At 35.4% G+C, this 22,774-nt stretch overlaps 1 protein-coding gene across 1 annotated transcript in view; it reads right to left on the bottom strand.

The window, feature by feature from the left end:
* The window catches only part of NRXN1 (neurexin 1), a 1,086,056-nt gene that overhangs the window by 293,844 nt on the left and 769,438 nt on the right, over window positions 1-22,774 (bottom strand). The window contains 1 exon segment of the mRNA XM_040623491.1: window positions 9,031-9,212. Coding sequence (XP_040479425.1) covers window positions 9,031-9,212 — 182 coding nt within the window.

Genomic DNA, 22,774 nt, shown 5'->3' with positions numbered 1-22,774 from the left:
TCCTTACCAACTGACAAGACTGGTCAGGGATGGGCATAGATACCCTGTTCACTCTATCAATTTGAAATTCCTCCATAATATTCTGAGAAACGTTTCTGGAATTTGGTGAGAAACAGATTAGGTGGGAAGAGTAAGCATGGAGTACATATCCGGTTTTAATCTGTAATTGTTAGATGGGTATGTGGTTGGGAGATGGCGACTTCAGTTTTTGACGTGGTAAGTTTGAGGTGTAAATGCTGAGTATAGTGATCAGAGCGGAAGTCAGGACAGCAGATGTGTATTTGGGAGTGAGCAGTCTATATTTCCTAGCTAATATTCAGAGTAGAATTTTAAGAATATTAAGATCAATTTATTTTCATAGACAAAAAAGTCCTAAGAGCCCATTAAATTTTAATCTTTCACCAAAGAGCTTTTCTGGTCTGCCAATCTTGTGTTTCTACTCTTTGTTGGGCAGGAAGGTTTAGGAGGAAGTGTTTTTCTTGATAGGAAGAGCCCACCATTAAAGCATTTTCTCGGAAGCAGGGGCAGGACGTTCTTCCAGGGCTGTGTGTTTCGTCAGAAAGTTAAACAGCTAGTCCTCCTGGTCTCCAGGAGGGTACAGGCCTCCTCTGTCTTAACCTAACACTCCAGAGGTCCAGCATACCACCTTCCAAAACTCCTAATGCCAACATATATTGGATTTCACAGCTCTGAAAGTATTTGTTTTCATCAAAATAACTTTCTCAAGCCCAGTGAACATTATCTCTAGTTCTCTCCTCCTGATTTTAAATGTAGATTATTTATGCCTACTATTAACTTGAGTGTCCCCTTCTATATTCACCTAGGTCATTTCCTTCCTTTGTTGAAATGAGCTGCCTGTGTGTACAGTGGCCCAACATCAGGCTTAATAGGACTCCACTGCCATAGTGTCACTTTCATCTTGTTTCCTGATCTGTGGCAGACACGTTTGCTATGCTGTTTGCATTTTTAAACTATTACTCTCATGCATTTTGCTTATGGCTTTCAGTGTTTTTTTGTGCAATAAAAGGAGTTTTCCTGATCAGCGTACGAATGACTCCTAATTCAGTATGCATTCCCTGAACTAGTTCCTAACCCTCAAGCAATGTCTTCATTACTCTTTTTCCATCAATCTAATATTGTGTTTAGACTTCTGCAAAGCCAGAATCCTTAATAACCTGTTTTCATATGCTTTCATTGCGGTTTATCATTTCTTCCTCAGACATGTGGGCTCTGTCTAGGTCATAAGAATAAACATATCAGATATGTTCTGAGCATGGGAGATCTTAACCATGTCTTCTCCTGGGAATCTCTTAATAACTAGCTCGAGTTCCCCTGGATTCCTACGCTCATATAAGATTATAAATGCTTTCTCTTTAAGCTCCTAAATTGTGGGTAAATTTATTACACAGAAATAAATAACTAATACAGTATGAACTGCATCAAAAATGATCAATAAAAATGTGCTGAATGAACCAAAAGAGATGTTACTTGAAAGTAAGCTTTAGAAAAATAGCTACAGAAGAAACTGAAGTACTATCAATAGTTAGAAAAGATTCAACAAGAGGTCTCTTGTTCTGGCAGCTTGTCCTAAGAAAAGATTTGCTAAGGCAACTTATAAGGGCCTGACAATGGATTTGAAGCTATTCTGTAAAATAACTGGAGGTCCACCACAAAGTAATGGGTCAAGAAGAATAGTGATCATTTTGCTCCAACTATGCATAAGATTTTCTCTACCCAGGTAATGCCCTGGGCATTGTTTCAGCAGTTCTTCCAAGAAGATTCTGGAGCTCTAGACTTCTTTCTGCTAGCTCAGAAGGCTACAAGATCCCAGGGACAACCCAGAAACACCCAACATTTGAAAAGAGAAGTTGATGACTGAGTAGAATCCAGATAATGAGATAGAAATGAGAAGAAACTATCTGGGCAGAATTGGATATAGAAAAATGACAAGAAGTTCATTTAAAAAAAATGGATTAATAGGGGCACCTGGGTAGCTCAGTCGGGTAAGCATCTTGATTTCAGCTCAGGTCATGATCTCAGGGTCCTGGGATTGAGCCCTGTGTCAGGCTCTGCACTGTGCATGGAGCCTCCTTAAGATTCTCTCTCTCCCAGGGTGCCTGGGTGGCTCAGTCGTTAAGCGTTTGCCTTTGGCTCAGGGTGTGATCCCAGGGTTCTGGGATCGAGCCCCACATCGGGCTCCCTGCTCTGCTGGGAGCCTGCTTCTTCCTCTCCCACTCCCCCTGCTTGTGTTCCCTCTCTCGCTGGCTGTCTCTCCTGTCAAATAAATAAATAAAATCTTAAAAAAAAAAAAAAAAAGATCCCTCCTACATTGTTGGTGGGAATGCAAGTTGGTACAGCCACTCTGGAAAACAGTGTGGAGGTCCCTTAAAAAGTTAAAAATTGAGCTACCCTATGATCCAGCCATTGCACTACTGGGTATTTACCCCAAAGATACAGGCGAGTGAAGAGAAGGGCCATATGTGCCCCAATGTTCATAGCAGCAATGTCCAAAAGCTAAATGCGGGAAGGAGCCGAGATGCCCTTCAACAGATGACTGGATTAAGAAGTTGTGGTCCATATATACGATGGAATATTACTCAGCTATCAGAAAGAACGAGTTCTCAACATTTGCTACAACATGGACAGCACTGGAGGAGATAATGCTAAGTGAAATAAGTCAAGCAGAGAAAGACAACTATCATATGATTTCTCTCATCTATGGAACATAAGAACTAGGATGATCAGTAGGGGAAGAAAGGGATAAAGAAAGGGGGGGTAATCAGAAGGGGGAATGAAACATGAGAGACTATGGACTATGAGAAACTAACTGAGGACTTCAGAGGGGAGGGGGGCGGGGGAATGGGATAGACCGGTGATGGGTAGTAAAGAGGGCACGTATTGCATGGTGCACTGGGTGTTATACAGAACTAATGAATCATTGAGCCTTACATTGGAAACCGGGGATGTACTGTATGGTGACTAACATAATATAATAAAAAATCATTAAAAAAAAAAAAAAAAAAAGATTCTCTCTCTCCCTCTGCCTTTCCCCTCACTCTCTCTCTCTCTCTAAAATAAATAAATAAGTAAAATTTAAAATTTTTTAAAAATTTAAAAAATGAATAAATTTTACTGGGGTAGAAAGACAACTGTAGAATTACAGGAAAATGGGTCTGAAAATGAAAATTAAGATCAGAATGTTGAGGACATGAAGTATGAGGCATAGACTGTGACATTTACCGGTGTATGGTTGGGAGGCATCACTGTGTTCAATAGAGAAATCAGTGCCTCAAAGAAACATTTTAGCAAATTAACCCGATGTAAGTATATAAAATGGACTGGAAAGTATTCAGAATAGAGACAGGAGGAGAAGTAGAACTGATCAGTGCACGGACTGAGGAGGTGTATGCAGAGACAGTTGTTCTGTTTCTCTTTTATTAAATATCACAGCAATGGAATTTCAAAGAAGGAAATGATTCTAGAAATCTAGAAATCAAATTCAGAGAGGTACTGATGCACCAAAGGTTAAGAACAGTAAATCAGAAAATGAGAAACTGAGCTAACTTCCAAGGGGAAAGGATGAGAGAAGTAGTCTGAACTGATGCACTTGACCATACCCGTCCCCAAAAGAGAGACTGTTTTAAGGTATCTGGATGGCACTTACGCCATCAGACCTATGACTGTCACTTCCCTCATTTTCCCTAAAGATAACCTGCATCCTTCGTACCTTAGAAGTTAGAACAAGAATTTTACAACACACAGTAAAATGACATCATTTTAGTCTTTCTTGCAAAATTCTGGTCAAAAAGGTCACATGTTCTCTAATTCATGTAAGAACCTGGAAAACAAAACCAAATAAAATATCTACTGATATGATTAATACGGTCAAATTTAAATATTATATGGCAAGGTGAAACTCTCAAAACAGGTAAATCTGTTGGTTAGAAAGAAAACTTCAGATGGAACATAATTTAAATTCAAGAAACTCCTGTGGAGGAATAACTGGATTTTATCTTATTGATAGAGATACGTACTCATGTATAATTACTGACTTTAAAAAGATGCTTTTAAATCTAGTTTTAATAAAGCAGTATTACAAAGTATAAAATATATTAAATAATGTTTATTTATTAAACAAAATTTATTAAAGCAATATAAAATGTAGAGATGCAGAGAAAGATGAGAAAGTGTTGACTTGTCAGTGATATCGATAAGTTATTTTGGGACCAGTAATATTTACTCTAAATATATTACGCTTCTAGTCTATACTAAAACCACTGATCAAAAGGTGTATTTCTAAATCAAAATCAATTAAGAGCTTGGTTTCAAAAATAAGGCTTCCGACCCAGGAAAGTACAAAGAAGAAACACTTAAGGCAAATATGTACAACAATTCACTATTCAGATTTGTAATGCTCTTTCAAGCTCCCAAGATGAAAGAATTTCAAAGAACACTCTTCACTCATCCTCTCCAACACCCTCCACACATTTCCTCTGGTCAGAACCAATGCACACATTAATATTCATGCCAGTGAGTGAGCACATTTGTACTGGCTTTCTTCTGTAAGTCAAGGAGGGGTTAAGTAATCTCTAATTAATGTTGCCAGACTGATATATACAAGATGCTTCCTCTAGAGGGGCAACACTGGTAACATTTCTAGGTATACCTTATAAATGGATTTTTGTAATAAATCAGATTTTTTTGCTTATTGCTTCTAAGATTTTTTTTACTCAATATTGATTAAATAATCTTCAACATTACTAATTTGAATGTGTATAACACCCTACAGCCTAGAAGTCACTTCTTTATATTCTTTACCTTAAAAACCTATCATCATTTATATTCTTACAAATATGTAGATAAGAAAGTTAAAACTGCAAGAGGAGGAAATGGAGATGAACCCAAATAGAGTCATTTTGAGACAAAGTATGTTTACTATGAATAACCTAAGCCACCTGGTGACCAGGAGCCCATTTGGCTCATTCATTCATTCATCCAACAAATAGTTACCGAGATAACTATTAAGTGGTAAGCTCATTTATTTTTGTAACCATAGAGCCTAACACAGGCCTGGGCCATTCTAGTTGCTCAGAAAATCTTTCTGAATAGGCTTCAAGCATGTACTGAAATAAACATTGAAAAGCCCCATTTCTGTATTATGTTTCTTATTAATCATCATTATTATCAAATTATGTTCTCTGCCATTAGACAGTTTATCTCTATTGGAAAGTAGTGGGCAGATATGAAATGACTAGAGAACAATTCACGATAAAGGTAAGTTACAATAAATGAGATAATTACTAAGGAAAGATAATCATTCATACAACAAAAATTCCTACCACACTCTTCCTTTAAACCATCAACTACCATAATCAATTCTTACTTGAAGACTCAGAAAACAACATCAATAAAAATATGCAACTTTTCAATAATATAGCTACTGCGTATCAAGTGCTACATTTATTCTATGTTACAAACATGTCTTTTTCTGAGATATATAGAAACTAAACTGCATCTGTGACTTCACATTAACTAATGAAAAGCTGACTGCCTATTCTTCACCTAAGCCATATTTTCAATATATAATTCATTAATTCATTTATTATTTCAGAAAATATATATTGAGTACTTGTATTCTAGGCCCTATGTTAATTAATTGCTCCTCCCTTTGTGTGTTTTTCTTGCGCTCATCCCTCCTAAAAACTTACAAATTTCAATAGCAACATCATATGGCTTTGAGATTAACAGTAGTAGCATTAATATTTATATAATTTTAAAAAATCTATAAAAACTAGGCCACCTGAATCAAAAACCATTTTATTCTAAGTTGTTATAGTTTTAAAGGTATAATTAATCAAAATTTAAATATGATTATATTTTCAAGTAAAAATCAAACATAATCATTCTGATAAAAAGGGATGATGTCAGACATTCACATCTTCACTGAAATTATGTGGCAATCATATTTTAAAACTTATCTAACTGAAATGGTATTGTACATTTCAGCAAGACCAGAGCACCTTTTGAGGAGTACAACCAACTTATTGGTTAATTTACTAATTAAGGGTAGAAAAACAATTCTTAAAGATTAGTACAGAGCTTATATTTGGCTGACCTTGAGGGGTTACAGAAGTTTTTCTGGTAGTTCAATGGATAATAATAATTAACTTTTAAAGATAAAACATATCATGTATGGTATTAATCAGGTTAATTTTTAAATCAGGTACATTCATAAACCAAAATCAAAGAACACTAATAAACAAACTATAAATCTTGTTTTCCTTTCAAATTTCCATTCTTGAAAGCAGCAGAAGAAATGACTTGAGAGAAATTGGGACAGACTGAAAGGTAGTTAATAATTTGATAAAATAGGGTCTGAATATTCTCAAATCTATATTATTATTAAGAATACTTCTTTCAACTGCTGTTAACAACTCTGGTCCCTAGACACTTCGTTCCTCTTCTCTTTTCTTCCTCCTTCCCTTCTTTGATCCACCTACCCTCTCTTTCTCTCTCCCTCCCTCTCTTCCTCCCTTCCCCTTGCATTTTTAAATTTCTAACTCCTCTTTCTCTTCATCTTCCCAGTACCCAACATTATAGGAGTTAGAAGTAAGCTTCAGTAATATAAAATACAATACAAAACAACACTGGCCTTGTGTTCATTTTGTTAGTATGTCGAAACATGGAAAGAAGTAACCTGTCTCCCATATAAGCAACTTGCTGAGTCATTAATGGCTGATCACAACTTGCAAGCAATGAGAGAAAAGGAAGGGAGATAAGTTTTAGTTGGCCAGATTTGGACTAAGACAGGTACTAGTAATGGAGACAGGAGGAGTAGGGATGACCAACAAGGGTAAGGTTTAGTAAGCCCAGGAAACCAATATATATTTTCCATTTCCCAGTCACGTACCGGCTCTCAGATCAAGCAAAAGTCTGAAGAGAGCAAAACCAAGAGGGAGAACGTGTCGTGACAAAGACTGAACCTAAAGTGAATAGGCAGGCAAACCAAGAAGGAGATTCATAAAGAAGGAGGCCCTCACAGGACAGGTGTCAGAGGTCCACAGCAAGTAAAGGAGCTATGGAAGGTACTGGGTTGTTATGGACACCTAGAAAGGCAATCCATTACGTATGAAGGGACTCTTAAGCCCACATTTGATCAAAATTGGAAAAAAAAAAAATACCCATTCTTGTAGACTAAAACCCTCTGACCATAAAACAAACAACAGTGGTTTGAGTAATTCAGTAACATAGCCCCTTATGATTTAAGAGTGATCATTGTAGAACCTTTTCTCAGGGTAAATGTGTAATTGGTAATGGATCAATAAGTAATTTCTTTCAGGAGGAAAAGCTCTTGTTTTCTTTTTTATTTATTTACTTTTTGAAGCAGCAAGGCTCTTAAATCAGAATGGAGCAAATACATTTAGAAAGTTGAGATTACTCTAAACAGCAAGATTCCTTGCTGCACTAGTTAAGCTTATCTCAACTGATCATTTATTTATGATGCCGTAAAAATCCAGATGCTTTCAATTTTGATTGCTAGATATTTGCTGAAAGGCAGTTGAAATTACTTTCCCAGGGTTCCTATTTGACAACTGCATTTTGAATTGAAAATTTACAACAGTTCAATAATGGTTGTGCTGAGGTGTTTTTTTGTTTTTGTGGGTTTTTTTTTTTTTTTCCTTTTCTTCTAAGATTAGCAATGAATTCAGCTCTTGTGGTCAGTGTAAACTCCTACTCAGCTAAATGGAAATTCTAGAAGTCTAGTGGAAAACTAAGATTAAGAAAATAAATGAATAAATCTTCAAGAATTAAGACCCTACAAAAGTCTGCAATCATGCATTTTGGTGTTTGATGGCTTTCCTAATCATTTTAGAATGAACACCTGAAGGCCAGTTTCTAAGAGAAAAGAGTGTGTTGACCTAATCAAATTGTCTTCTGAGGCATGGGTGCTGGTAAAGGGAGAACTTATAGGGATAGACAAAAGGAAAACAAAACAAACTTACATAATTACATTGGACAGAAAGGATAAACTATACCTCAGGGATAAAAGGGGAAATGGGGAGAGACTTATATACTTTTTAAACCTTCTGGAAATTACAGATATTCAACTAAGAACTATGATGACAAGAACGCATTAGACTTTTTGAATATGCGACACTTTCCTATGGTTGTTACTTTTATATATTAGTAAAATATTAATATCACTTAACAGTGAGAGACTGCATGTACTTGGCAAATATTGCTCTAAAATGACATAAAGAATTACAACTATACAAATTAGTAACTCTTTGAATGCAGAGATATAGGGCAGAGTCTCCAAGCTATAGGCAGTTATGGCAACTTTGAAAAGTTAAAAAAAAAAAAGTCTTTTTTAAAAATTTGTTATCTATGATATGCTGACTGAATTCTTAAAGTAGGCTTAGAGCTTGGGGAAAAAAGGAATCATCCCAGGATATAAATGCTAAGAGTCCATTTTATTTTCTTCACACTTATGTATCAAAATGAGTATAAGATGGCATAGAAACAATCTTTTCACCATTTTCTTTTCTATCCCTAATTACCCTTGAAGTTCCCTTTTCTCCCATCCATTGCATGTTAACTTTAGACAATTCTTTTCTCAAGTGAGGAAAGAAATAAGGACACTGGGTTCAGATCTTTTGATGTTACCAGTATTACAACCTCATGCTTCTAATCAGATGGAACAGTATCAACTAGGCAATAACTCAGCTTATTAATTTGGCAAGTCTGCCTGAAGTCACTAAAAACATACTGAAATAAATCTTTGTGAACAGAGACTTGAGAGGAATTCACACTTAACAACCAAAAAAATATATTTTCTATTGTAAAGAACATTTTTAGCAACAACAGTTGGACTAAGGTCTTATTACCTAAGTGTATTTATATTTTCTGTACCGAAGTGCTGGTTACTGGGAAGGAGAAACATCCAAAAGGCAGAATTATAAGTTATTTATCATTTTTTTAAAAAACTAATAAAAAATAAAAGCTGAATCTTATTTTTAAAGTACTTACTATATGCAGCTCTAGGTAGTCGCCCAGACCAGAAGAACTGTCCACTCGCACCAATACAGCTTCTTTTTGAACCGTGCTAAACCCTATGGCCAGTCTGTCTGCTCGTGTACTTGGCCGGTCATTAGGAGGCCACTTATACGTGATTTGTCCGCCACCTTTGCTAAAGATATATGTTGTCCCAGCTGGAAAAGAAAGACCAAAACCAATTAGTCCAAATGCATCAGGTAAACAACTTTCCTGTATTTGTTACATTGACATATCCATAAATGATTAAATTTGCACTATGGCGAAAATGAAAAACCAACATGAACTATGGCAAAAACAGTGAGCAAATCACAGATTTCAATCAAACAGGCTCAAGAAAGAGAACAGAGGATTTTTAAAAGAATTCTCAAGGCAGCTCAGTTTTTAATATACTCATTAAACCTACCAGCAGGTGTTTCAGAACAAATGGGTGATTACTACTACTACTTTTCCCATTGAGTTGGACAAGCCTGGAATCTGATGGGGTTTTATTTCTCCCCGCCTGTGTTTTAGAAATAGTTTAGCAGGAAACACTAACTTTGGCTGAAACATATATCAACTTGTTTTTGAAACAAGAGTTGCATGTGCATGTGACAGGGTCATACAGCACAGTGAAGCAAATCACCATTACACTACCAATCAACTTTTAGGATTTAGGGAAAGGGTCTATTCACATATGACAGATGATAACTAATGGATAAATCGTCATAAGCCCCGGCAGTCATGTCAGGAAAATACAGATAATAGATCTCATCAACAAAAGTGAGATCTTATTTAACAAGCAATATCTAGTAGCTGTCAAGCTATCCAGGATCACAAAAAGACCCATTTTTTTCTTCAAAAGTGAATGCTAGTCTTACAATACTAAGTATATCATAGCCTCATTCTGGTGAATGTTCAAATTTGAATTTATGGTGTTGATGTCAGTAAATTATCCATCTTACTTTAAAAAGAGCTTTGTTTCAAACAAGTTTACTAAGCATCCAATGCACTTAAGTCCTATCTCATTACACCACAACAGAATCTATTTCGCTGAATGCAATAAAATGGAATCTCTAAGTCAGAACATTTGGAAGAGACATGCAAAGATATATATGTATATGTATATGTATATATGGAGAAAGAGAGGAGAAAAGACCTTTCTCCACACTAAAAGGGGCCACAGAAATATTTGCGAAGTTATCCTAGGAATGGATGTCATTAGGATACAATTTATAAATGTTAATATAGACTTCCAATAACAAAGGAAGCCAATACATACTTATTGTGTTCCCACTATGCGCCAAACATGGTAAGGAAAGTGGTAAGAGTAAATATTTAAATTTAGGGCACAGAGCATCTTGTGTTTATAGAAAAATAGCTTCTACCAAGAGTAAGGCTTATACATAAAAGGTGAGTGTATAGCAGGATGTTTTTAAGATTTCTATATATTAAATTTCTGTCATTACCAAATGTAACAATTGAATGACGTTGACTTAATCTCATGTTTGAGTTAATTTAATTAAATAGCTGATAATATTTTGTTTTCTCTTTTTGTGTTTTGGAGCCAACTGCCCTTCGTATTCTGTTTGAAACATTTCCACAGGCCTTTCAGAAACTCCAAGACCTCTGCAATATGCCTCCTGCCTGAGTGGTTCAGAAGGCCTTGGGTAGACATGACAATAGAAACATGTCAGGATACTTGTAAATGTAAAAGTGATAAAATAGAACCTTATTAGAATGCAACGGCAGAAAGGCTATGCATTCTCTGTTGATTTTCTTTGGATACTAATGCATGAAAGTAGTTTATCTCTCTCCTGTGAAAATAGTTAAGTTGTACTTCAAGGGTACAATCATTATGCAAGTAAAAACCATTCAGAATATAGAGATTTGTGTATCAGAAATCCTGGAGCCTCCAGGACCATTATTCTACATCATCAGAAGCTTATTACTCAGGATACTGATAAGCAAGAAATAATTGATAAATATTTTTCAGCTTGGTCATTTTTCTCAGATGATTAACTATTGAAGGTCTCACTAAAACTACTACATTGATAAAAATCGGACAAGAACATATAAAAGTGAAGGTTTCTTTAACAGGAGACTGTGGTGGTGACCTCTGAATGTGGGTACTTGATTACTTTTATTTTGCAGCTTTTAATTAACTTTGTTCTCTACTGACTACATAGTTCCTATGAATTAAGACAAATATTCAAAACTAGAGATGCTGCCTAACAATGTAAAACATATCTAAGAATTCAGATGTTTTCCGGAATCACCAGAAGAAGGTGGTATAAAGTAAAATATCTTACACCAGAGTGGTTCTTAATATTTAAAATATCCGTTTCACAACAATTTTTCATTTCTTCTCTACTTCTGTATGGAAAGTAGGGGAAGCAATAGTCCCATGTTACATTTGAGGAGATTTAGTCATAAAGATTGATTTGTTATCTAAAGTTGCAACCTTGGTTAAGTGGCAGAGCTGGTAGGAAACCTAGTATCCAGACTCCTACTCTTGTACTTTTTTTTTTTTATTACAGAAATGTTTCTGTTATCATAACAAGACAGTCAAGAAAAAGTTAATTGGATGTGTCAGTCTGAATTTATCAAGGCCAACTGTTATCATATTCTAATGTCTCATATCCATAAAGTGACATTTGCACTTCATGATCATATACTGTCCTTTCACCTCACAATGCTTTTAAAAAAAGAAAAATAACATGTAAATGTGAAATGACAGAACATTTAATATATGTAAATTAACATTTAGTTTAGGTTATACTTCCCAAAACTTATGGAACTATGAACGTTTCTAGTTGCTCAGTTACAGAATGTGAGGATAATAATTCAAAGGTTTATATTTTCAGTAAGGTAAATGTCACAGTACAAACATCGTTACTCAAAATTTGATTTCATCTCATATTTCAGTAAGTGCTAAGACTTGGCAACTAGCATGCTATTAACTACTCTGTCTTCCTTAAAATGACTTTCCACTTCAAGTTTTACCAAAACAAAGCAAAAACAATTGTACTTTGTGCCAAACAATGCAGTTATTTCTAGCATCTTTTTTCTCCAGATACATCTGGAAAGCAATCTCTTTTGCCTCTTCTTCTGTATGCTCAACAGTGGATTGTATTGTTCTCATCAGGATAATTCCATAAGTGAGAGAATTAGATGTCCAGTTCCCCCCTGCCACTCTTTCCCTACCTCTATAAGCATCTTGGCTTTCTTAAAAGAAAAAAAAAAATCATGTCAAACTCTACAAAATCTCCTATGTTCTTAAATCCCCTTTCTATCAAGATAGAAAATTACAGTGTATTCTATTCTAGTAACCTTAAAAATATGACAGTACTCCCACAATAAAATACAGCAGGTCAGATGACTAAAGTTTTAAAATCGACTTCATTTAGCATGCATTTTTCTGAACAAGGACATGATGTACTTACTATATAGTAGACAGCTAAAAAATTAAGAATGCAGGCTCTGAATAGACCTGGGTTCAAATTCCAGCTGAATCATTTACTAGCAACAACGACTTTGACCAACCTATTTATTCTAAGTCTTGGATATCCCATCTGCAAAACAAGATACTAACACTATCTACCTCATAGCGCTCCTGCCAAAATTAAATGAGATACCATACAGTAACACCTTAGTCCAATTCCTGGCATGTGGTAAGTGCCCAGTAAATTTTACAGAGAACAGATGGTGTGCGTGGTGGAAGTGTGTGTGTGTGTGTGTGTGCGCGCGCACGCGCGTGCAAGTGCGTGTGTTAAAAATAAAAAATAACAAAAAAATTATTAAATAACTAACACTGCAGCATTGTTGTTTTATTTTAATAAGTTTGGAAAAGTTTGTCATTTCAAAGTTGGCGTGAAAACCAAATGCCTTTGAAGAAATGACTTTCCTCCACCCCAGTTCTTATTAAACTTTTCAGTATTTCATTCCTTGGATTAGCAGTTTTTCCATAAAAACCCATTATATTATTATTTACATTCACTAGTAGTTGACAATAAGAAGGATATTAAATTGCATCACATGGCAGCTTTCATGAGAAAAAGAATATTAGTTCATCATCATAAAACAGCTAGCATGGTAAGATTTATAGCACGATGCAAAAAAATTCACTTCGACTGCTAAATAAAGGAGGAAGTCTATACAAAATGAACTGCAGTCTAGCTTTATTATTTTAATTTTAACATGCTTTATTGTATTATATAAGTGAATTCAACGTGCAGCAACAGTACATCTTAATCACCGTTCCGAGCGTTTTAGGAACATAGAAAGGCACATGAAGAAATGTGTCACCTTTATTATTTATGCATGGTGCTATATGACAATCACTGACACATCAGTGCCATGACTACTAATGGATTTATTGCAAATTAACCTCGACATCCATCACATCACTGAATGTATGGATGACTAAAACTTAAAGTGGTCTTCAGCAATCTCCACTTTTAAGTCGTGCAGCAAATCTGTATTACTGCAAATTCATTAGCAGAGCTGGTTCCATCAGATGCAAATTTATCTGTGTCAACATACTTTATGCTGCAATAAATGTTTGTAAAAATTATACATGGGCTCTTATTTCTAATGTCTGAATTGCCTGTGATGTTATAAAAAGAAATATTTTTAGATTTTATTTAACATCTATTTACATAAAGGGCTCTCTCCTCTCCTTGTCTTATTGCCAACCATCTCTTCCCTAAATGTGCTCACTTCAGCCTCGTTTGTTTCTGCAAAAGTTAATATGTTCCCCCAAATGGATTGAACCTTCCTGAAAAAGAAACACAATCGGCATGCATAGGTCGGCTTGTTTACTAGTTGCTCTGCATCCTTGCTATATGAACAATAATCACTTCTAAACATTAATCTCTAACGCATACGTATACGAATAAAAGGTTCCTTTCTGAAAGCCTATAATTCAAATGTCACTGTGTAGCCAACATGAAACATTCAGGCCATTATCATTTTATTAAATGTAACAGGGATATAACCCTTTTTTCCCCATTAAAGTTTGGAATTAAACTAAGGTAGTCAGATGGAATTAAAATAAAACAATTATAAGCAAGAAGAGCTTTTATTCCTTCTATAACTTTGTGCAGATGCTATTGTTAAATTTAAATTTTCTGAACAATTTCTACCTGCAGAGGCATTATTTTGAGTAAAGTTCATAGAAAGCAAAAACAATGAGGAGGTCAATTTCTATGACCAAAAAAAAAAAGTTTTCAACCATAGTAAAATTTCTAAACTGGTGAAACTTAAAAAAAGAATAAATCTTAACAAACTCACATGTACACTAAATCAACAACTTATTGCAGCTTAAGTTTCTGTAAATTCTTTGCGAGATCACAAGGAGTTATTTCATGAAACTGAGCACTATTGTTTCATAATAGGAACATTAACAACCCAGGAAAGGTGGGCATTATAACCAGAAGAGATGAATGGAACAAATAAGTAATAAGTAATAAGAATTCCTGCCCAAAATATGTGATCAACTCTAAATTGAAAAGTAGTAACAACAATCGCCGACTCTGAGAAGTAAGAGACAGAGCTCAATTCTACTGTTCATCTAAGGATGAACAAATACTAGGGAAAGAAAATGAAAATAAAGACCATATCTCATAATTTGAGCCTCTTTGTAGAGGACAGAGACTTGGTAGAACTGACCAATGCATTACAACTGGCTAAAAAGAAAGAAAATGACATAGGATTTTTACCTGTATATCTTTGAGAAAGAAAGCAGATAAGTCCTTAATAAAAGAAACAGCGCAAGAAACATGACCTATCACTGAAATGGCTTCGGTACTGGCTGTAGTCTGCATCAGACCAGAGCAAAGAAAGTCAAGAAGAGTTAAAGCAATTCCCAAACAATGAAAGCCTTTTCAAAGTAGCTCATTACAACATTCAAGATAAAACAACAGGAGGCTTCTCATATACTGCAAGTCACATGTTCCACCAGAATCCCAGACCTTTAGGAATTAAGGTAATTTTTTGAGGTTTTTTTTTTTAAACAGTTTGATGACTATTTATTAAATTTCATGCAAACTGGGAAAGATGGGAAAAGTCAAAATTGTGAACACCCTGCTTTTGTCCAGTGGAGTTTCCCAGAGTGACACTATCCAGGGTCACTGCACACGTGCTGGTCTATTAAACACCAATCATGAACTCAGTTCAGGCTCTTTCACGAAGATTCTTGAACCCCATACAAATCAGAGATACTGCTAGACTCTCGGGTCTCCAAGGATTCGCTAGGCATTAACAATTCATGTCTCCCAAACTTGCCCTGGGATCAAAGGAGGCTGGATCACACATTCTACAGTAGACTTAGGAGATGTGCGAGCAGAGGAATTTTCTCCACTAAGCTGGCCTATATGACATTCGGCTCTGGCTCAGCCAAGATACCATTTTAAAATAAAAAGTGGTGGGTGCTTATTCAATAAGAAACGTTAATCAAAATATAACCATCTAGAAGATGGAATAGCAAAAAGCTATCATGATTCCTATAAGGTCGGGAATTATTACTCTCCAAGATAATTTCAACAGTAATTATGCACTTCAATAAGTGAGGAAATTTTCCTTTTCCCTACCGGCCCAAAACTTTTCTCTTAATAAAAATCTTTATCTAATAAATATTCCGTATTTTCTATAGTCTGCATTTTCTTTAATAAAAATTCTACATTCTGCGATCTTGGGAAGAACAATATATTTAAAAATGCATCACGTATATTTCTCGTTCTGATATTTGACATTTTCCTATTTTGACATTTATGGAAAGAGTATGCTACATGAAAAAATGTATCCATTCTTTTGAAAACAAGTGTGTTCCTCTTTAATAACTGAAGTAATTCTTTAGAATATAAGTGGATTCATGGCTGACCTACCCTGTCCAGATCCTAGACATTTATTCAGAGATACCACAAATTACACACAGATTGTGCATTGCACAATCAAAAAGACAGCATTCATATAAGAGATATGAATGGTGTTCACTGGTCTTGTGGGTGGTTATGACTCTACATCATCAATCACTGAAGCCAAGTGTAGTCACCTGGATAAGTTACTCTCTTTTTTTGTCTTATAAGGAAATTAACTGAAACAAGAAAAATTCTTAAGCTGACATACCTGCTGGCTGTCTGATATTTGCCAATTATGTGAATGAAGCTAAGAATATAAAACTTAAAACACAGAGCCCTGGTCCCCCGAACAGGTAGGACCTGTGCATTAAAGGTAAATATCAGGGAAGGATAGTTTACGAGAGATGTCAGATAAATGGTATTCAGCCATGTCATCTAGTTTGGATTTTTAAGAAATCTTTGAAAAGGTGACAATATTAAAGGCAGTGATTAATGGTAACCTTAAAAAATAAGCAGAAAAATGATAAACCAGAGTAATTATATTTATATCTTTTTAGATCAAAGTCACATAAGTAGTTGAATATTTTGAGATAATTTTCAAGGCAGTGAATACTGTTTTAGAAAATCTATACAATAATACTCCACTTTAGTGATTTCTTTGCAATATGGTTTTTTTTTTAAGCTATTTATTATTTCCCTCTCTAAACATGTTATTTAGAAAATATTCCCTCCAGGAACAGTTGAGTTCAATAGTTTGAGTGGCCCAAGCTTGTTCCAAGATCAAATTTTAAGTCCTGGAAACTTTTAAAAGGCTCCTGGGATCTAAGTTCTCTTCCTGAAAAGAAAAACAAGTAAGTGGTATTCCTTCTGCCAATCAGATTAGGAAAAAACTTCATAAAGATAGCAAAGTGATCTAAAGTTAAAAATAAAACCAAGCAAAGCAATCCCACAACCAATAACCCTAAGAACATCAAATGCTTATGTCTTCCCTTCTGAACCTAGGCTCCCTCCAGCAGTAAGTGAACTTTATTAAAAAGTCTCTTACAAGTAATTCAGTAATCAATTTGCATTAGAGCTATGGGCAGCAGGGATGGGAGAGAAGAAATCACACCTTCAGGTACTTAAAGAAAAATCTTATTTTAAAGAATATACAATAAGCTGTGTGAGTCCCTAATAAATTCTCTTAATTTTTTTAAATTTTTTATTGTGTTATGTTAGTCACCATACAGTACATCCTTAGTTTTTGATGTAGTGTTCCATGATTCATTGTTTGCGTATAACACCCAGTGATCCACGCAATGCATGCCCTCCTTAATACCCATCACTGGCCTATCCCAATCCCCCACCCCTCTCCCCTCTGAAGCCCTCAGTTTGTTTCCCAGAGTCCATAGTCTCTCATGGTTCAGTCCCCCTTTTATTTAGTCCCTAATAAATTCTTTAAATTATTAGCTGTTAGGAAAATTGTACTTGACTAATAACAATGTCCTTAAATTTATTCTTTTTTAAAAGTTAATAGTGAAAATAGCTTTCATCAAGTTTCCAGAGTCAAGAATTCATTAGAACTATCGTGTCAAAAAATTAATGTTATAAAAAAGTGACATAAGCATAGACTTAATGCTAAAACACTCTTAGAGATAACTAAGCAAATCTTTCCATTTCAAATGACAAAATGGAAGCCCAGAGAAAGCAAGTGGTTTCTCAATGTCACAGACAGTGAGGGTCTGTAGCCAACTCTATTCCTAGTGCCTTTTCCACGATACAGTGAAGAGCTGAGATCAAATGACTGATTCTTATTTAGAAAAAGAAGCTAAAAAATTCACAAATCAAGGTCTCACTTCAATCATCTCTAGAGTCTTTTTAATGATGCTTTCCTGGACTGGTTTGGAGAGACTCAAAGTTTCTGTAATGACACTTAGCAAAAATGACTCATTCACATTCTGACATTTTCAGAGTCTAGCCTGAATCTTTAAAAGGTGTGAGGCCTTTGCAAAGCTTTATTGTAAGCATCCTGCCTCCGAAGCTATCCCTGCCTTCAGCTTATTCTAAGGCTCCCGAATTACCGAACACAGATGCAAAGAACAAATTTTTACTATTAACACAATAATCACTTCTATTCTATACCAAAAAGACCTTATAACTTTTTGACAGTGACACTGTTTCCTGCCCTGAGCAGTGGAATTAAATCCTGAACACAAAAGTGCATGAGGTTATTTTGAATTATTTACATTACATATTTAATACAGGGGCCACCAGGGGCACCTGGGTGGCTCAGTCAATTAAGCATCTGCCTTTGGCTCAGGTCATGATTCCAGGGCCCTGGGATCAAGTTCCACATTGGGCTTCTTGCTCAGTGTGGAGTCTGCTTCTCCCTCTGCCTGCCATCCCCCCTGGTTGTGCTGGCTCTCTCTCTCTCTCTCTGATAAATAAATAAAATAAAATATTTTTTAAAAAAGATGCAAGAAACTGAAATTGAGGAATATTCTACAGAATAACTGGCAGCATTCTTCAAAAGAGTCAAGCTTAGGAAAAAACAAAGAAATACTAAGGAGCTGTCCCAAAATGGAAGGGACTGAGGAGACATGACAACTAGATGCAATGTGAGACCTTTGTTTAGATCTCGGACTGTAGAAAAGGACATTAGTGGGATAACTGAGAATGGCTGAAGAATAGGTTAGTACATGGTATCAATGTTAACTTCCTGGTTTTAATCATTGTATTATGGTATATAAGATGTGAACTTTGAGAGCTGGCTGAAAGGATAAGGAGAGCATTTTTTTTTTTTTTTGGTAACTTTTTTTGTAAATCTAAAAGTATTTCAAGGGGCACCTGGGTGATTCAGTCAGTTAGGCATCTGCCTTCAGCTCAGGTCATGATCTCAGAGTCCTGGGATTGAGCCCCACGTCAGTGTCCCCACTCAGCAAGGAGTCTGCTTTTCCCTCTCTCTCTGCCCCTCCCCCTGTTCCTTCTCTCTCTCTCTCAAATAAATAAAATCTTTAAAAAAATCTAAAAGTACTTCAAAATAACTTTTTTTTAAAGATTTTATTTATTTATTTGACAGAGACAGAGACAGCCAGTGAGAGAGGGAACACAAGCAGGGGGAGTGGGAGAGGAAGAAGCAGGCTCATAGCAGAGGAGCCTGATGTGGGGCTCGATCCCATAATGCCGGGATCACGCCCTGAGCTGAAAGTAGACGCTTAAGACTGCACCACCCAGGTGCCCCTCAAAATAACTTTTAAACAAAGAAATGTATTGATCATGAACAGCAATTTAGAATCTTGAGTAAGATTGTAGGCCATGGGCTTACATCGAAAACCGGGGATGTACTGTATGGTGACTAACATAATATAATAAAAAATCATTATTAAAAAATAAATAAATAAATAAATAAAACAAAAACCCTCCAAGAAAAAAAAAAAAAAAAGATTGTAGGCCATGGGAATCTATGCAACAAAGGTAGCTTGAAAAATCCCTAGCTCTTGAAATTGTACAACTGGATAAAAGAAACCTCATTTAAAATGCAGTCTGGAGGCCAGAAGGGGGAGGTCTCATGCCCTACCACTCTTCCTCAATTGTAGTCCCCAATAAGAAGAAGTCTATACTTTACTACTCCAGAAGGAGGAAGAAAGATTTTCTCCTGGCTCAGCAACAGCCTAGCCAATGAGAAACTACCACAAGTCAGCCAATGAAAAGCCACTACACTCTAGGACTCCTAGTTTACTCCCTGGACTCTTTGTAAATGCCACTCCCAACTCCTCCCTTACCTCTATAAAAGAACATTCCTCTCCTTTGTTCTCTAGACCTGCCTATGGTTTTGCCATAGTTTGTATGACCTCAATTGCAATTCTCTGCTCTTCCAAAATAAACCCATTTGCTAGTAAAATATCACAAACTTTATGATAGCTCATACTAGTGTGAGCTAATTCCTTCTATAAGTTTGGAATCTAAGAGGGACACTAGTGCCATGGAAAAGCAAAAGAAAATAGTATTAATGCTAACAAAGTTTTTTCTAATATATTACTGATATTTGCATGTGTAGGAATTAGTATAGCTGACCCTTGAACAATGTGGGGTTTGGGGACACTGACCTATAGTGGCGAATCGAAGTATAACTTTGATTCTGCCAAAACTTTACCAATACCCTACTCTTGACCGAAGCCTTCTGATATCATAGTCAATTAACACATATTTTATATGTCATACATATTATATACTAAAATAAGCTGAAGAAAATGTTATTAAGAAAAATCATAAGAGAAAATGCATTTGCAGTGCATACTGTCTCAAAAAAAATCTGCATATAAGTGGACCCATGCAGTTCAAACTCATGTTGTTTAAGGGTCAACTGTATATACTGTGGTTGTGATGAAAGAGATGAGTACAAAGACAGGGAATAGTGGTCAATATGGAGGAAAGATTCATATCTCTTCTAACATAACAAGGAAAAAACAAAACAAAACAAAACCCTGTGTGAGTTTAATTTAGAGGTTGCTTGAAAGGCTGAAAGCCAGATGCTTTAGTGAGATGGTAGGAAAAGATTCTAACTCAAAATAAGGAGTTGGGATTTTTGACAAAAACAAAACACAATACTGAGACAAGAGCAGAAGAACACTGATGGAGAAAGAGAATACAATGCAATGTAACAGCATAATCCAAGAATAAAAACATCCCTACACTCGATAAAGTTATTTAAGCATTTGCTATGTGTAAAGCACAATGCTAGACCTGCAGATAATAGGGATGTGTCAAAGCTCTAGAATCCAGTTTTTCCACAACTATCACTACTCATTCAATCAGAAGTCAATTTTTGACTTTCTCTTATATTCCCATTCTTAGAGCCACTGCTCATATTACATCACCTTTAATCTTAAACATAATACTCATCTTACTGATATGATACCATCCTGCCTCTCCTTAATTTAAATCTACCTTACAAACTAAAAGTTCATTTTTTGAAATAACATGTGTAATCACTCCTCTATTCAAAGACTTAACCCTCTACCAAATTATCTTAACTTTAAACAGCCTCCATATAAACCAACCCTCTACCTCAGGCAAACTGAAGAGTTCACTTGGTCTCCCAAAATACCCCCAAATTCTCTTTAGGGAAGACAGAATTTAATACGGTTCTGGAAAAATAGGAGAAAAAAATATTATTGTGGGCAGGACTGTCATGAGAAAAGTCACAGAGGCACAAAATGGGTTTCAGAAATAAGCCCTAGATCCGCTTGTATTAATGGGAAGTTACTTTTTTTTTTTTTAAAGAAGCTGATGCATTTTTAAGCACCACTATTTCCTATCTCTTTGTGTCCTGAATTAAGTCTCTAGATAAATACAGAGTACAAATCACATAGTTGAAATCAGGACTGTTCAAGGTCAGTATTAAAAAGAGATTAGATCAGTTCCAGTATCTCAGTATATTCATAATTCTATGAAATGCAAATTTCCTTACAAAGATTCACATAACTTCGCAAATGTAGGGGAAAAAAACATGATACTACTGTCATAAGATAGAAACATTATTTAATAAGTGTCTTGGTGATATTTGCTATTTATTACAAATCTTTTCATTCTATCTTTATCGGAAATAAAACCATTTCTCATTTGTTTTTATTTTTTTATTTATTTTTTTATTTATTTTTTAAGAGATTTTATTTATTTGACAGAGAGAGAGACATCCAGCGAGACAGGGAACACAAGCAGGGGAAGTGAGAGAGGAAGAAGCAGGCTCCCAGCAGAGGAGCCTGATGTGGGGCTCGATCCCAGAACTCCAGGATCACACCCTGAGCCACCCAGGCGCCCCTCTCATTTGTTTTTAAGTCTTGCTCTATGCTTAGTAGAAAAAGTAACAATAACGGTAACCAAAATTAAAATAAAATATGTGTAACTGATTTGTTTATTCATTCCTTATGTTAGGCTCTCTAAAACAGCATATGAAGATAATAAGAATAAAATTCAGCCAATTCTGAGATGTATCAATCCACATATTTTCATAATAAAGTTTATAAGAAGCAAAAAATTGGGACGCTAGACCACTTTTTTTGACAAACAATTGTGGGTATTTATAATTTAAAATCCAAAGAGGGAAGTTTTTTAACCCTTGAAGATATTTAGCCAATGAAATTCAACAAAGGAAATGAATTTTGAAAGTGGTTAAAAAAAAAAAAGGTTCTCTACAGAGATCTTTCTATTTCACCACCCATGTGAAGATATATAACTACGTGTGAGAGTTGTTTTTGAAGTTGAAATGATTGAAACATTAGAGGGTGGATTAAAGTGCCAAATCAGCCCTGGGGCAGGGAAGTGTCAAACCTTTCTTCTTTTGTATTTGGTTCATAAAATTCTATCTTCCTAGACTAAAATTACAAGGTGGTTCCAATCTGCACCTCAGATCCTTGAATGCTCAGGTCCCCAGTCTCAAAAGACCCTCAGGTTTGAAACATAAGTCTGAGCTCTAGCATCTTCAAATAGCATCTCTGAAAATGGTTGAGAAAGACCTATAGGGCAAAGAGGGAAGAGCACTACTAAGGGCTGAAGTAGGCTTCAAACTTAGAAACATCCAGATCTAGGATCATCCTTAAAAGTTCAATTCATTTTAAATTGGTTATTGTATTCAAATGAAGTTTGCATGCCATCTGTCTTTGAAGTCATTTAAATTAAATTTTATGACTCTTGAGGGAAAAAGAGGCCATTTCTAACTCGGTATAGTCGGCTTACTACTATCAATCACTAATTAGTCAGCTTACTACTATCAATCACTAATTAGAATTAATTATTAAGAAAGTGATTCCTTTTTTTCCTTGAATATTCTAAATCATTTATCAAAAGACGACATGCCTTTTTGTTTCTTCTTTGGTATACTGAAGTCATAGTCATATGACTTT

The sequence above is a fragment of the Ursus maritimus genome, unplaced genomic scaffold, assembly GCF_017311325.1.
Source record: "Ursus maritimus isolate PB19 unplaced genomic scaffold, ASM1731132v1 scaffold_6, whole genome shotgun sequence".
Lineage (NCBI taxonomy): Eukaryota > Metazoa > Chordata > Mammalia > Carnivora > Ursidae > Ursus > Ursus maritimus.
Note: the sequence above shows the minus strand (reverse complement) of the source record. Positions and strands in the feature narration are given on the sequence as shown.